Source organism: Schistocerca nitens, chromosome 7 (assembly GCF_023898315.1).
Source record: "Schistocerca nitens isolate TAMUIC-IGC-003100 chromosome 7, iqSchNite1.1, whole genome shotgun sequence".
Lineage (NCBI taxonomy): Eukaryota > Metazoa > Arthropoda > Insecta > Orthoptera > Acrididae > Schistocerca > Schistocerca nitens.
Genome location: NC_064620.1, coordinates 414,472,944 through 414,488,828, shown reverse-complemented (window position 1 = coordinate 414,488,828; position 15,885 = coordinate 414,472,944). Strand labels below are relative to the sequence as shown.

Below are 15,885 nucleotides of genomic sequence, written 5' to 3'. Positions count from 1 at the left end.
TTCTGCAATCAGCTACAAATGCCGGTTCTCTAAATTTTCTCAATAGCGTTAATCGGCAGTAGAATCGTTCTGCAGTCAGCTACAAATGCCGGTTCTCTAAATTTTCTCAATAGCGTTCATCGAAATGAATATCGCCTTCCCACCATGGAACCTACCAGTAACAAATCTGGCGTTCTATTCGCTGTGTCCTTCGCAGAAGAACCACACCTTCCCAAAATTCTTCCAATAAACCGAAGTGGACCAATCGCCTTCCGTACTAGAATCCCTACTTCCTTTCATATCGCTTGGCAACGTTACGCCTAGATATCTAACCGACGTGATCGAGGCAAGCAGCATACTGCCAGTGCCATATCCGAACTTAACGGGTTTGTTTTTCCAACTCATCTGCAATAACTTACATTTGTCTACATTTACAGCCAGCTGCCATTCATCACACGAACTAGCAATTTTGTCTCCGTCGTCTTGTATCCTCCCCTAGTCACTCAACGGCGACACCTCCCCGCACACCAGAGCATCGTCAGCAAACAGCAGCAGATTGCTGCTTACCTCGTCCGCCAGATCATTCATGCATATAGAAAATAATAGCGGTCCTATGACACTTCCCTGGGAATTACTGACTATACGCTTGTCTCTGACGAACTCTCGCCGTCGAGGATAATATACTCGTTTCTGTTAGTTAAGAAATCATTGGGCTAGTCACATATCTGGCAGTCTATTCTCTATGCCCGTACCTTCGTTAACAGTCTACAGTGGGGCACGACGTCAAACGCGTTTGAGTACATTATTACGTCTTGTAATGACTTTGGATCGATTTGAAGTATCACCGGGTGTCCATTTCCCGACAGGTCATATTCTTACCTCCCACTTTTACCAGTGTTTGCTACAGGCTTCGGTAGCTAGCAGAAAAGCAAGTTTCTGAAGTGACACTCGAAGATGTACAGGAGTGTAATAATTTTCCCTTTTTATATGTAACGATTTACCCACTTTCCTCCCCACGTGTGCATATTTCCAATGGCTTTACAAAGTTGTTATGTTAAGGCGACCGTACCTTCCGTGTGATGTTTTGGTAATCATTCACTGCTTGTGATATATTCTTGGTTATTCAGGTGTTGCGACTAGTTGATCACGTCTTAAGGAGTAAAGGTAATTTCTGACACAGGCAAATCTCCCCTTACTGACGCTAAAACAAACCACGAGTTTCCAACAAACGACCTTCTGGCACCTGTGCACTAGAATTTGTTTCCGTTGCAGTATGTTCGATGATTGGTATCTCCGCCGCGATTTGATCGGTTATCCTAGTTTTTAAAGGCTGGAAGTGACTGGACTGGAGGTTGAGACGGTACAAACCCACGTTAACTAGATGAATAGGTCTAGTATGCAAGGATTGCTTTGTGGAGAGCGAGCGCGCAACATGGTGCATGATTGCGGAAGCGCGTGGCGCGCCCGCGCGAGATTTGCAACGGTTGGTGGGATGTCTCCGCCGCCGGGCGGCCACGTGGCCCACAGCTTGGGGCATTGTTTGGTTTTTCGCGCATTACGCGAAACTGTGTAACTTACGGTGAAGAGCGATGCGGCAGTGGATTTTGGTCAGCAATATGCACCTTCAGAAAGAACGATCTTTATTTCAAGTCACGAACGCAAACGTTATAGTAACCTCAAAATCGGTTAATATCACAAATACTGAAAGATTAATAAAAATAGTAAATAACAACTTGCAGGGATGATCGAGCACTCATTAAAAACGTTTTGTCATAGCGGATCGAGTGCCATAATCATATGCTAAGATTCATAAATAATTAAGCCCATAAAGAGCAATAAACAAAGTTTGATGTTTGTAAAATTCAATAGAAAATTCATGACGTAAAGAACGGCAGTATAATATATTTTGGGTGGCTTCAAATGGTTCAAATGGCTCTGAGCACTATGGGACTTAACTTCTAAGGTCATCAGTCCCCTAGAACTTAGAACTACTTAAACCTAACTAACCTAAGGACATCACACACATCCATGCCCGAGGCAGGATTCGAACCTGCGACCGTAGCGGTCGCACGGTTCCAGACTGTAGCGCCTAGAACCGCTCGGGCACCCGGCCGGCTTTGGGTGGCATCACACATATTTTAAACTAGTTACGTTATACTACACACTTAACTTGCAATAGTTTTCATTGTTTGCAATTATTAACATTTATCGTCCATAATTAATTAGTTAATTATTATAGATATGAAGATTTTGAGCAGTGCAATGTGTAGATCGCTATAGATTACGTCTAAAAACCGTGCTATATGTAGCTCTATGTTAAAACTTTGTAGCACAGATGTAAACAAACAAATTTACGCTAAGTGGCGAAATTTTGCAAAAACTAAAACTTGATTTACGGGCGATAGAAAAATCCTAGAAATTAATGTAACATGGAAAAATGAGACGTTCGTTTTAGTGCGGTTACGATGGTGTACTTATTTCTGTCGAGGGATGAATGTATCAAAATTTGTAACCTTAATGGGTGAGATTGGTAGCCTACTTGCATAACGAGGGGGGTACACATCCGAGCCTATATAAGCGAGAGGCCATCTTGGGCAGGGGTCAATCATTGGTCAGTCGTTGATCAGTTGGGTAGCCGGTGGGTGGCGAGCTAGCCCCACTTTTGGGTGGCCCATGTGGTCGTTTGAGTAAGAATTTTTTTTTTTTTCGCGACGGTTTATTTCGACAAAGAGTATTGTTTAATAGTCCAAGTGTGCATGCATATATTTGGGAACTGGAAGTGCTACGATTGTTTGTGTGAGTACGAATTACGAGGCATACATTGGCGTAAGTGAACATGTAGCGATCTGTGATTTCGCGCCAAAACTACTAGAACAAAGAGGACAGTTGGGCTTGTGGTTCTGTTCGAATTGAGTGAGTAATTTTCGTTTATAGCAGCCTACATTACTGCTATTGGGGGCTCGGAGTGAAATTATTATTAAAGTAAAACTGTAAACCGTCTCACCAGTGCTGAATTCATTGTGTGAAAGAAAAGGACAACGCCAATAAATAGTGATTGGACTGTGTCGTGAAAAACTGATTTTGCTATAATAATCGCCTAATTTTGTTCCCTAGCATAAACTGTAGTCATGAGCATTAATTCAAAAGTATAACTAATTCGCGGGTGTGGAACAGTGTACTAATGCACCAAGTGTGAAAATAGTCCCCTGAGACTTACGTGAGAGCCAAAATTTACACTAACATTTTTTATCGAACATTTGTATATGCAAATTCGTGAGAACGCTACACGCGCACTTATTTACCGCCCCATGGCAAGGTGAATGCCGAAGTTTGACATTCCGTTTATCCTACCCCATTGGAAGCTATTTTGAACACAATAGATACTCCACAAACGTTCTTTCTGTTGAGTTTTCGTATCAGTATGAGTATTAAGGACCATATCAGATAGTCTTTCATTTTTTTAATAGGGACAGAACTTACATACTAAGAACATACCAGTGGTTTATACACTCCTGGAAATGGAAAAAAGAACACATTGACACCGGTGTGTCAGACCCACCATACTTGCTCCGGACACTGCGAGAGGGCTGTACAAGCAATGATCACACGCACGGCACAGCGGACACACCAGGAACCGCGGTGTTGGCCGTCGAATGGCGCTAGCTGCGCAGCATTTGTGCACCGCCGCCGTCAGTGTCAGCCAGTTTGCCGTGGCATACGGAGCTCCATCGCAGTCTTTAACACTGGTAGCATGCCGCGACAGCGTGGACGTGAACCGTATGTGCAGTTGACGGACTTTGAGCGAGGGCGTATAGTGGGCATGCGGGAGGCCGGGTGGACGTACCGCCGAATTGCTCAACACGTGGGGCGTGAGGTCTCCGCAGTACATCGATGTTGTCGCCAGTGGTCGGCGGAAGGTGCACGTGCCCGTCGACCTGGGACTGGACCGCAGCGACGCACGGATGCACGCCAAGACCGTAGGATCGTACGCAGTGCCGTAGGGGACCGCACCGCCACTTCCCAGCAAATTAGGGACACTGTTGCTCCTGGGGTATCGGTGAGGACCATTCGCAACCGTCTCCATGAAGCTGGGCTACGGTCCCGCACACCGTTAGGCCGTCTTCCGCTCACGCCCCAACATCGTGCAGCCCGCCTCCAGTGGTGTCGCGACAGGCGTGAATGGAGGGACGAATGGAGACGTGTCGTCTTCAGCGATGAGAGTCGCTTCTGCCTTGGTGCCAATGATGGTCGTATGCGTGTTTGGCGCCGTGCAGGTGAGCGCCACAATCAGGACTGCATACGACCGAGGAACACAGGGCCAACACCCGGCATCATGGTGTGGGGAGCGATCTCCTACACTGGCCGTACACCACTGGTGATCGTCGAGGGGACACTGAATAGTGCACGGTACATCCAAACCGTCATCGAACCCATCGTTCTACCTTTCCTAGACCGGCAAGGGAACTTGCTGTTCCAACAGGACAGTGCACGTCCGCATGTATCCCGTGCCACCCAACGTGCTCTAGAAGGTGTAAGTCAACTACCCTGGCCAGCAAGATCTCCGGATCTGTCCCCCATTGAGCATGTTTGGGACTGGATGAAGCGTCGTCTCACGCGGTCTGCACGATCAGCACGAAAGCTGGTCCAACTGAGGCGCCAGGTGGAAATGGCATGGCAAGCCGTTCCACAGGACTACATCCAGCATCTCTACGATCGTCTCCATGGGAGAATAGCAGCCTGCATTGCTGCGAAAGGTGGATATACACTGTACTAGTGCCGCCATTGTGCATGCTCTGTTGCCTGTGTCTATGTGCCTGTGGTTCTGTCAGTGTGATCATGTGATGTATCTGACCCCAGGAATGTGTCAATAAAGTTTCCCCTTCCTGGGACAATGAATTTACGGTGTTCTTATTTCAATTTCCAGGAGTGTATTTTTATTCGTAGGGGATTTTTCGTCAGTCTTGTCCCGTTGTCTCTGCGTCGGAGCACAGCACGCATATTTGTAAATGTATTACATTGTCTGCTTCATAATTTTCTTATATTTTTGTCGCAGTAGTCTAAGGTGGCTTTGCAGTAGTTGTCTTTCTGTCAAGTATAATATTTCCATTGTGGCGTATGTCTACCTACTAAGCAAGCGGTAGCCTTTTAGAAGGCTACTCCGATGAAGGTGGATGACTGTAGCATCTCTTCGTCCGTGTAGTCGCCCTTGTATTTGTCATAGTAACTTTTTCTTCATCGTGACTTGTAGATAGCAATTATTTAGTATGACCAGAAATTAGATAGTCTCTCAAGATAGACTCCAAGATACCTGGCTTGTCTGGCAGAGATTGTGGGATGTCATGTGGTTCTAATCTTCTGTTTGCCGTATGTTGTTAGTACATTAGGGGCACATGTTTAAAAGGATCAAGACATAAAAAATACTGCCATCTTTTACATGTTTCGTACTTCGTGACCTAATGACTATTTGCGTTCCATAATGTGCTTGCTTAGGAGCGGCGTGTGTATTCTACCATGCTGATCATGTGGTCTACTGTACCTGTTCGCCGTTGACGAACCACGTGAGTTCCGCGGGAGGTCTGGAACGGCCGGAAGTGCAGTTGAGGTGCACCGTGTCGCCCACGTGGTAGCGGGCCCGCGCGCCCGTGATCACTGGGCCATCCTCCGGCAGAGCTACGAACACACGTAACGCCAGCAATGAGTCACAGCATTTGAAATCGAGACACATGTATCGCAAGAGGCATGCCCCCACTATTCAAGGTTTTTATAATTGAGAGAAGCGATTTCATAAATTCACTGAAGCTACATTAACTGACTTATTTTCATTATCATAGAAAAGCTAAAAAAATTGTACTGTTGCAGCTGCAATCCATATTTCTGCCAGCAGTGAGCAGTTACTCAACACGGCGACAGACGCCGAGAAAGTCATTCATAAGATGTGCACGATGGGGGCGCGAATTGTCGTCCATGAAGACGAATGCGTCGCCAATATGCTGCCGATATGGTTGCACTTCCGGTCGGAGGATGGCATTCACGTATCGTAAAGCCGTTACGGCGCCTTCCATGACCACAAGCGGCGTGCATCGGCCCCACATAATGCCATCCCAAAACAGCAGGGAACCTCCACCTTGCTGTACTCGCTGGACGGTGTGTCTAAGGCGTTCAGACTGACCGGGTTGCCTCCAAACTGGTTTCCGACGATATTCTGGTTGAAGGCATATGGGACACTCATCGGTGAAGACAACGTGATGCGAATCCTGAGCGGTCCATGGTGTGGTGGTTGCAAAGATGGACCTCGCCATGGACGTCGGGAGTGAAGTTATGCATCATGCAGCCTACTGCGCACAGTTTGAGTCGTAACACGACGACCTGTGGCTGCACGAAAAACGTTTTTCAACATGGTGGCGTTGCTGTGAGGGTTCCTCCGAGCCATAAACCGTAGGTAGCGGTCATCCACTGCAGTAGTAGCCCTTGGGCGGCATGGGCGAGGCATGTCATCGAACGTTCCTGTCTGTCTGCATCTCCTCCATGTCTGAACAACATCGGTTTTTGTCACTTTGTTGAGGGCCGTTCCTGGCACAAAGTAACAATGCGGGCGCGATCGAACCGCGGTATTGACCGTCTAGACATATTTGAAATACAGACAACACGAGCCGTGTACCTCGTTCCTGCTGAAATTACTGGAGCTGTTCGGCTGTCGGACTCCCTCCATCTAATAGGCGCTACTCATGCATGGTTGGTTGCATCTCTGGGCTGGTTTAGTGACATCTCTGAACAGTCAGAGGGACTGTGTCTGTGATACAATGTCTACAGTCAATGTCTATCTTCAGTAGTTCTGAGAACCTGGGTGATGTAAAACTTCTTTTGATATGTGTATGTCATGTCACGCAAGACAGGTGTGCTCGGATCCAGTAGCTATCTGCAAGTAGTTTCTACTGTTTCTGAAAGGTGTCAGCTTATTACGGACTATGAGATTATCGAATAGCTAATACTACCTATTTACGAAACAGAAGTGTATTTATTACGATTATTGCTAATTTTTTAATTATTGCTAATTTGTTTAGTATTAGTGTGAATGATGGTGTGAATGCGAAGTATTAAATGAATGAATATATTATGTTTACTGACTGAGTATACGTTAGCGTGAGAACTGTTCAAAATGGCTCTGAGCACTATGGGACTTAACATCTATGGTCTTCAGTCCCCGAGAACTTAGAACTACTTAAACCTAACTAACCTAAGGACATCACACAACACCCAGTCATCACGAGGCAGAGAAAATCCCTGACCCCGCCGGGAATCGAACCCGGGAACCCGGGTTGAGAACTGTGTACAGAGTGAGAGAATCATATTAAGAGGAAGTTGTGAAGCGCACTTAGTTTATGGCACTGGGGAAACAAGTAAGACTTTATCATAACTTTTTATTTAAAGAAGGAGTTATGTTGATATTTGTGGATTTTCTAAATTTTTTCATTTAGTAAATTGTTCATAAAAGCTATCAAGTTGTGATTGGTAAAAGTAAAGATACGGGACTGCGCGGTTAATACTCAAATTGGATTCGTTACTATTTATATAAGGCAATTAGAGGTCAGTACATTCGCGCGTATCTTGTAGGCCAAGAGAAGTGCTTTGTGAAGTCTAAGTTTAGTTCCGATCTCAGCCGTTATAAAGTTCGGACACGGATAAAAGGAGCTCTGAATAGACGTGAAAATTTTACCGAATAATGGCTAAAACTTAACCGTGAAGTGCCGCAAACTGGACGCCAACGTATGAAAAAGACGAACACTTGAAATTCCGATTTTAACATGTAAACTGGGACTTTTGAATAACGATAATCTGGGTGTTATACAAGGCTCGACCGCAAACTGAGCATTCGCAGTGGTCAGATTGTGTAATATCTAAGCGAGCATTCTGTCACAGAGAATCCGTTCTTTTGGTTACGGGTTTGGTTAGTTACCCTAAGCTGGCTATTTCGAACGAGCGTTACTGAGCATGAATGACGAAAATGTAATTTAAGATTAGTATGGGCTTGGAGGTGTTTTGCATCAAACATGTCACAACACTGAAGTTTTTCTCAAACTGCCTTTCCATAAAGCTCTCAGCTAACCTGATACTGAAAAACATTTTGATGCGACTGGTAGACATGTGTATTGCGGCTAGTTTCCGCTACAGCTTTATCTAACCGACGAGCATTACGCATTATTTTCAACAGGAAAGGCGTGTGAACATGACTGCAAAAGAAGAAATCACCGAAACGTGAGTGGGCACTTTCTGTAGGACGAGGAAATAACAGAGCCGTTGTTACTGTTCTAGCATGTCTAGGTAAATGTTTCCCGTTATTGTTTTCTCTACTAAGGAAAATTCTCCTATCATCCTATCGTGTATCAGGCCTTACTGAACATTCCGGGGTTTAACGGATGTGTCCATGTCTGTTGTGTGAGTTTCCAGAGCTCCAGATACTAATGTTGTGGCGATTCACATGTCCAGAAATGTCTAACATTGCTTCATCTGAAAACAGGCACTTTTTTAGGTACTCAGACCAGCATGGATCATGAGAATGCGCATCTCAGAGTACGGTCGTATGGCTGCAGTGCTTAGACCATTTGCACTCCGTAAGCAATGACTTATGCGGGATCAAATATAATGACGCGATGTGTGTGTATTAATTTGTCATAAGTTGAAACGTATTGACATGAAACAGTATTAATACAGGTCGCGGAACTAAGAGACAGTTCATTTAAATGTGATTTTCGGTGTCTTTCAATATCGGTTTTTCCAAATGCGAGTCATTCGCCAACAACAGTAACAGTATATAAACTCTTACGAGTGCTGCACTACTTGAGGATGCAAGGTTATCTCTGATTCACTGTATGTAACGAGAAGAGTTGCTTATGATTTTACTTATGTACGGGATGGGACTATGGCGTCCTATAATTGTAGAACTGTTCAGCTAGCTAGCAAACGGTTTTCTGTGAATATTTAACAATGTAAAAAAACTGTTCTTCGACAAAACCTACTGAGATAATTAACGCTACAGGAAGACGGCATTCAGACAATTGGAATCCGGGAGGAATTATCGTGGTTCCGAGCCTGCTTGCCGTCCGGCTTTATAGGAGTAACCACTTATGTAACAAACAATGAAGAATTCACCTCGTGTCCTGCAATTCACGTGATGTACGCCGAATTGATTTCTCGGGGCAGCGTTGCAATGCACTCTGTCACACGTGACTGAGGCAAAGGGGCACACGACCATTTCGAGGAACGTCTCTGACATTGCCGGTCTTTTCGAAGATTCTGAACCACCTCACTCTGCTTGTTTCTGTCGGTGGTGCCCTGCGATACTGGCGTCTACAATTCGGCTCTACCGTTGTCACAGATGTGTATTCTGCATCTCCCGATCTGTCGCTGTTTCGAGACAGTCCAAGTCAAATCTGCAACGAAGGACAAAGGAAAATTTTTTTAAGAACTGCTAAATATCTTACGACCAATTACGATTCTCTATACGTAATATTTCCCAAGTTATACTTTTTTTATAATGATAGCAGGACTTCATCGGCACCACATATATAGAAAAGTCAAAACGCAAGAAAACTGTGACAAATGCAGGAAGGGGTATAGACGATTGATATTTACTGACGGGATTTAGAGTAGGGTAAAGGATACGCAAATGCAACATATTATTCCTCAGTATGCGGGAAGATCCGTTTATGTATGGTTAAACGATTGTCGAACTACCACTAGTAACAATTGTACATGGTGAATCACCTAAATATTCCACCCGTTTTATTTTGTGAATGGTTCAAGATATCGAAACGAGTTTCTGCCAATGACATAAAGTACAATGACATGTAAATCTGTTACATGGCTAATACTCCACCGAGATAATGAAGCGAGTGCGATGTTTTCAATGGAACGATAATATTTTAACGGCGTTCGATAGCTCTTGAAATTTGGAGTACAGTGATATAACGTCAATTAATGTTGCTGATAAAACTTTTCGCAAAAGTAAATGTCAGTACGGACGTTCTTGATTCCACTTCAATATACGTGTATAGTTATCTTTAGGCCTCCTCATGGATACGCTTGTTTTCGGCTTTCGAATAATCATTATTTTAAGTACATCACCTGTTCAGAAATTTCAAGAAAATCGGATTGACTTCAATAATGAAATCACACTCCCAAATTCTATGTATGCCGACGGCTCTCGTTGTCCACATAAATCGAAAGTAATGGATCAGACGTGCAGGATGCCTCGCAGACATTCGCGTGGACCGTACCGTCAAACCAGTGAGTCTGAATGAAGACACTTTATTGGCATGAGAGAATGTGGTGCATCCATATGGGAAAATGCTGCTGGTGAGGGACGAAGTGTTTCGGCACTGCATCGTGTGTGTGCAGAATGGTTCACGGAAGGCAGTAGAGAACGACGAGATGGGTCATGGGTCAATGGGTCAGGTCGCACCACACAACAAAGTTCCCCCCCCCCCCCCCCCCACGAGAAGTTTGACACCTCATCCAGCTGGCATTGCAGGACAGATCTGCGTCCTCCTTGGCTCTGGCACAACGGTGGAACACATTGTACACTACCAGGGGTGACGATCCGTCGCCGTTTATTGCGCCATGGGTTACGTGCACGTCGTCCGCTTCTCCGCCCATTTTTGGCGAATGTGTAAAAACATGGTAGACGGCAATGGAGACAGGAATGGCATCAAACAGTGTTTTTGGACGAATCCAAATTCTGTTTGTTTGAAAATGTTGGCTGCATTTTGGTTCGCCGCAGACAGAGGGAGCGGCATCACAGTGACTGCGTTGACACATGAGATACAGTGTCAACTCAAGGCCTTATGGTGTGGGTTGCTTTTGGGTATAACCACAAATCACAGTTGATGCGTGTCCAGGGCAATGTGACCTGTGTGAATGACACCCTGCGACACGTATCAATACCCTTTCTGCAGTACGCGCGCCAATTTTTAGGAAGACGATGCACGAATACGTCGCCTTCTTGGTGCCACAAGATGTCACCGTTTTGCCCTAGCTCGCCAGATCATCTGACTTATCGACAATCGAAAATGTGTGCGATATGGTGAAACGACGTACTGTGACCCAATGCCGAGCACCACAGATGAGCTAGGTGAATGCAGCATGGATGGCTGTACCACAGGACGCCATTCGCGCCTTATACGCGCCGATGCAGTCACGCATGGAACATGTTGTCGGAGCCCGTGGGGAACCCTGTGCCTATTAGGCAACAGGACACATGCTGAAAATGGTTCAATTGGTTCTAAGCACTATGGGACTTAACATCTGAGGTCATCAGTCCCCTAGACTTAGAACTACTTAAACCTAACAAACATCACACACATCCATGCCCGAGGCAGGATTCGAACCTGCTACCGTAGCAGCAGTGCTGTTCCGGACTGAAGCGCCTAGAACCGCCCGGCACACATGCTGAACCGAGTAGACTGAAATGCTAATGATTTCTACAGAACATACTAATGTATTCTCTTGTGAATAAGAACGTGCTATGTGTAGTCGTTCAAGTTGTTTTATTATTTCTGAACATGAGTATATATCTCCATACATACGCTGAAAGCCACCATGCGGTGCATGGCGGAAGGTGCATTGTACCAATAATATAGTCCGCGTCACGTAGGAAAACGCTTCCACGCAGAGAGGAGGAGCAATAGGCACGCATGGGGGTGGGGGACGAGATTTGCGTAAGCGTGGCTGCAGAGAGCGGGCAAAGTTGCGTCAGCTGCTCTTATAGCCATAGTCCACGTGACGTCGGAAGGCGAGAGCAGCTGACTTAAAGATGTCAAGTACAGTTCTTCTTAAAAAGATTAATGCCAACGAGAAGGTCATCAGAAATAGTTACAATATAGCGCGTTTCGGACTGTATTACAAGTAAAAATGTAATACACATCATAATTAACCTCAAACACAACCTGAGATCATTATATTTGCTTGACATCTCTGTCTACTTCATAGAGTTTTTTAAAGAAATATGTAAATTTATAACGCGGGTGTGTGGGTGTGTTTCACTGTCGTAAAATGGAAGTCACGGTGTGAAAGAATCAATTACGGGCAGTAAAGACGAATGCAAAAGACTATCGTGTAAATGGTCAGCATTTCTCTGTAAATTAACTCGCTCGACATTACAATGGGAGACCCCATTTATGATTCACGGAGCATACAAACAAGTAGCCACATTCTTCGAATAAATCGAGGGAATTCCGAAAACCACCGATATCGCGACAGCTGACCCTTCATGTTATTTTAAGACACTTTCCAATTCATGCTTTGAAAATGACACAGTGTTACCTTTCTAAATATCCGAGGTTCTGACGAACTTATCCGACCGCATTCTTGAGAGTTGTTAGAGTACAGCACACTCTGGGAAACGCTGAAATTTCATGACTAACTAGGTAGCTGCTTCTTTTTGGGCAATATTTTGAAAAATGTCACTCATAAAAGCGGCATACCCTCGCATCCGTGGTGAAGGGATAGCGTCTTGGAGTAATAGTCAAAACGTCGTCAGTCCTGCGTTCGAAACACCCCACCGCTTACGTTTTGATTAATCATCAACATAAGTGGCCGAAGACTTCTGGAATAAGAAGTCATCATAATTCTGCCAATGGCTTTGTCAAAGAGGGCGGAGGAGCGGACAGAAGAACAAGACGCTCTCTTGTCCTTGCAATGATAAACTCCCTCTAAGGACGGAAGAATCAGCATGAGGATTCAGAAGGTAATAGAAATCACTGCATTAAAGACACATAACGTGTATCCACAGGACATATGGCTTGTAACTGAAAAAGTATTCGTGATGACCTCTCCATTGGCAAAAGATACCATAATAGTCCCGTATTCGGATCTCCAGGAGGAGACTGCCAAGATGGAGGTGACTTGAGAAAGAAATTGAATAACCAATGAAAGGATAACGTTCTACGAGACAGGAAGTGGAATGTCACAAGCTTGAAAGTGGTAGGGAAGTTGGAAACGTGAAAAGGGGAAATGCAAAGTCTCAGGTTAGTCATAGCAGAGGTCAGTGAAGTGAAATGGAAAGAAGACAAGGATTTATGATCAGATGAGGATAGGGTAATATCAACAGCAGCAGAAAATGGAATAACGGGAGTAGGATTCGTTATGAATAGGAAGGTAGGGCAGAGAGTGTGTTACTGTGAACAGTCCAGTGATAGGGTTGTTCTTATCTGAATCGGCAGCAAACCAATAACGACAACGGTAGTTAAGATAAAGAGAGAGAGAGAAAATGTATGAGGATAATAAAAGAGTAATCAGTATAAAAAGGAGATGAAAATCTAATAGTCACGGGCGACTGGAATGCAACTGTAGGTAATGGAGTAGAGGAAACGGTTACAGGAGGATGAGGGCTTGGGACAAGGAATGAGAAACAAGACAGACTAATTGAGTTCTGTAATAAATTTTGGCTACTTCAGTAGCCTGTTGAAGAATCATAAGAGGAGGAGGTATTCTTGGAAAAGTCCGGGTGATACCTGGGGATTTCAGTTAGATTACATTATGGTCAGACTGAGATTCTGAAATCAGATACTGGATTGTGGATTGTAAGGCATATCCAGGAACAGATGTAGACTCAGAGCACAATGTAGTGGTGACGAAGAGTTGGCTGAAGTTTAAGAGGTTAGTGAGGAACAATCAATATGCAAAGAAGTGGGATGACGAGATACGCTTGAAGTTCTCTAAGGCTACAGAAACAGCAATAAGGAGTAGCTCTGTAGGCAGTACAGTTGAAGAGAAATGGACATCTCCAAAAACGGCCATCACAGAAGTTGGAAAAGAAATCATAGGTACAAAGGAGGAAACTGCGAAGAAATCATGGGTAACGGAAGACATACTTCTGTTGATCGTGAAAGAAAGGAAGTCCAAAAATGTCCAGGATAATTCAGGAGCACAGAAACACAAGTCGCTGATGAATAAAATAAATAGGAAGTGCAGGGAAGCTAAGACAAAATGGCTGCATGAAAAAGTTAAGGAATCGAAAAAGAAATGATCGTCGGAAGGACGGACTCAGCATATAGGAGATTCAAAATAACCTTCGGTGAAATTAAAAGCAAGGATGGTAACATTAAAGAGCGCAAAAGAAATTCCACTGTTAAATGCAGCGGATCGAGCGGACAGGTGGAAAAAATACATTGCAGGCCTATATGAGGGACGAAGATTTGTCTGATGTAATAGAAGTCGATTTAGAAGAGAGGGGATCCAGTATTAGAATCATAATTTAAGAGAGATTTCGAGGATTTAAAATCAAATAAGGGAGAAGGGATGGACAACATCCCATCAGAATGTCTAAAATCGTAGGGGAAAGTGGCAACAGAACGACTATTCACTTTGGTATGAGTCTGGTGAAATAACACCTGACTTTCGCAAAAATATCATCCACACAATCTCGAAGGCTGCAAGAGCTGACAAGTGCAAGAATTATCGCACAATCAGCTTAACTTCTCGTGCATCCAAGCTGCTGACAGCAATAATATACAGAAGAATGGAAAAGAAAATTGAGGATGCGTTAGATGACGAACGGTTATGCTCGAGGAAAGGTAAAGGCACCAGAGACGCAATACTGACGTTGCGGTTGATAATGGAAGCAAGAGCAAAGAAAAATCAAGATACGTTCATAGGATTTGTCGTCCTGGAAAAAGCGTTCGACAATGTAAAATAACATAAGATGTTCGAAATTCCGAAAAAAAGTAGGGGTAAGCTATAGGGAGAGGCGGGTCATATACAATATGTACAACAGCCAAGAGCGAATAATAAGAGTGGACGACCAAGAACGAAGTGCTCGGATTAAAAAGGGTGTAAGACAAGGATGTGGCCTTTCATCCCTACTGTTCAATCTGTTCGTCGAAGAAGCAATGATGAGTGGCAAGAACTGCCTAATGTTACGGAATATGGGTTGAAAGTAAATCGAGGAAAGACGAAAGTAATGAGGAGTAGCAAAAATGAGAACGGCGAGAAACTTAACATTAGGATTGATGGTCACGAAGTAGGTGAAGTTAAGGAATTCTACTACCTAGGCAGCAAAATAACCAATGACGGGCGGAGCAAGAAGAAAAAGCAGATCAGGTTTGACAAAAAGGACATTCGTGGCCAAGAGAAGTCTACTAGTGTGAAACACAGACCCTAATTTGAGGAAGAAATTTCTCAGAATATACTTTTGGAGCACTAACGAACGAGTGTTGAAAATCAGGTGGTCTGATAAGGAATAAGGAGGTTCTGCGCGGAATCGGAGAGGAAAGAGATACGTCAAAAACAATGACAAGGAGAAGGGACAGGAAGATAGGACATCTGTTAAGACATCAGGGAACGACTTCCGTGATACTAGAGGGCGCTGTAGTGGGCAAAAACTGTAGACGAAGGCAGAGACTGGGATACATACAGCAAATAATTGAGGACGTAACTTGTGTAAGTGCTACTCTGAGATGAAGAGAAGGAGAGAAATTCCTGGCGGGCTGCATCAAACCAGTCAGAAGACTAATGACTTTAAAAAAAAGTGAATGTCTTCACACTTCCTAGGATACAAATTCCCGATCAATAAAGGCTCTATTTATGCAGGTGATAAGTTCACGAAAAATTAATTTTGCTACACCATGAATCTTTAAAACCACGAATCATTACTACGTACAGTACGTTATCATCACTCCTATCTGAATATGTGTCCGAGCCATTTATTGTAAAATTACGATAATAGGTTTAAGGCTTGTATCCATCCTCAGCTCCCAATCACAGTCTTCCTCCAAAAGTGCGTCGCACCTAGTCTTCCCACGCTGAAAGAAAGATTTTTTCTATTGCTTATTGCGCAAACTGCAATCCTGCATGTTTATACTTTTCTGCCACATAGCCTTCAACACGTACCCAAATTAATTTAATAGGATT

At 44.2% G+C, this 15,885-nt stretch overlaps 1 protein-coding gene across 1 annotated transcript in view; it reads right to left on the bottom strand.

The window, feature by feature from the left end:
* The window catches only part of LOC126195666 (uncharacterized), a 332,282-nt gene that overhangs the window by 4,857 nt on the left and 311,540 nt on the right, over window positions 1-15,885 (bottom strand). Inside the window, exon 5 of the mRNA XM_049934291.1 lies at window positions 5,516-5,649. Within this exon, the coding sequence (XP_049790248.1) occupies window positions 5,516-5,649 (134 nt within the window). The remainder of the gene's footprint in view (window positions 1-5,515; window positions 5,650-15,885) is intronic.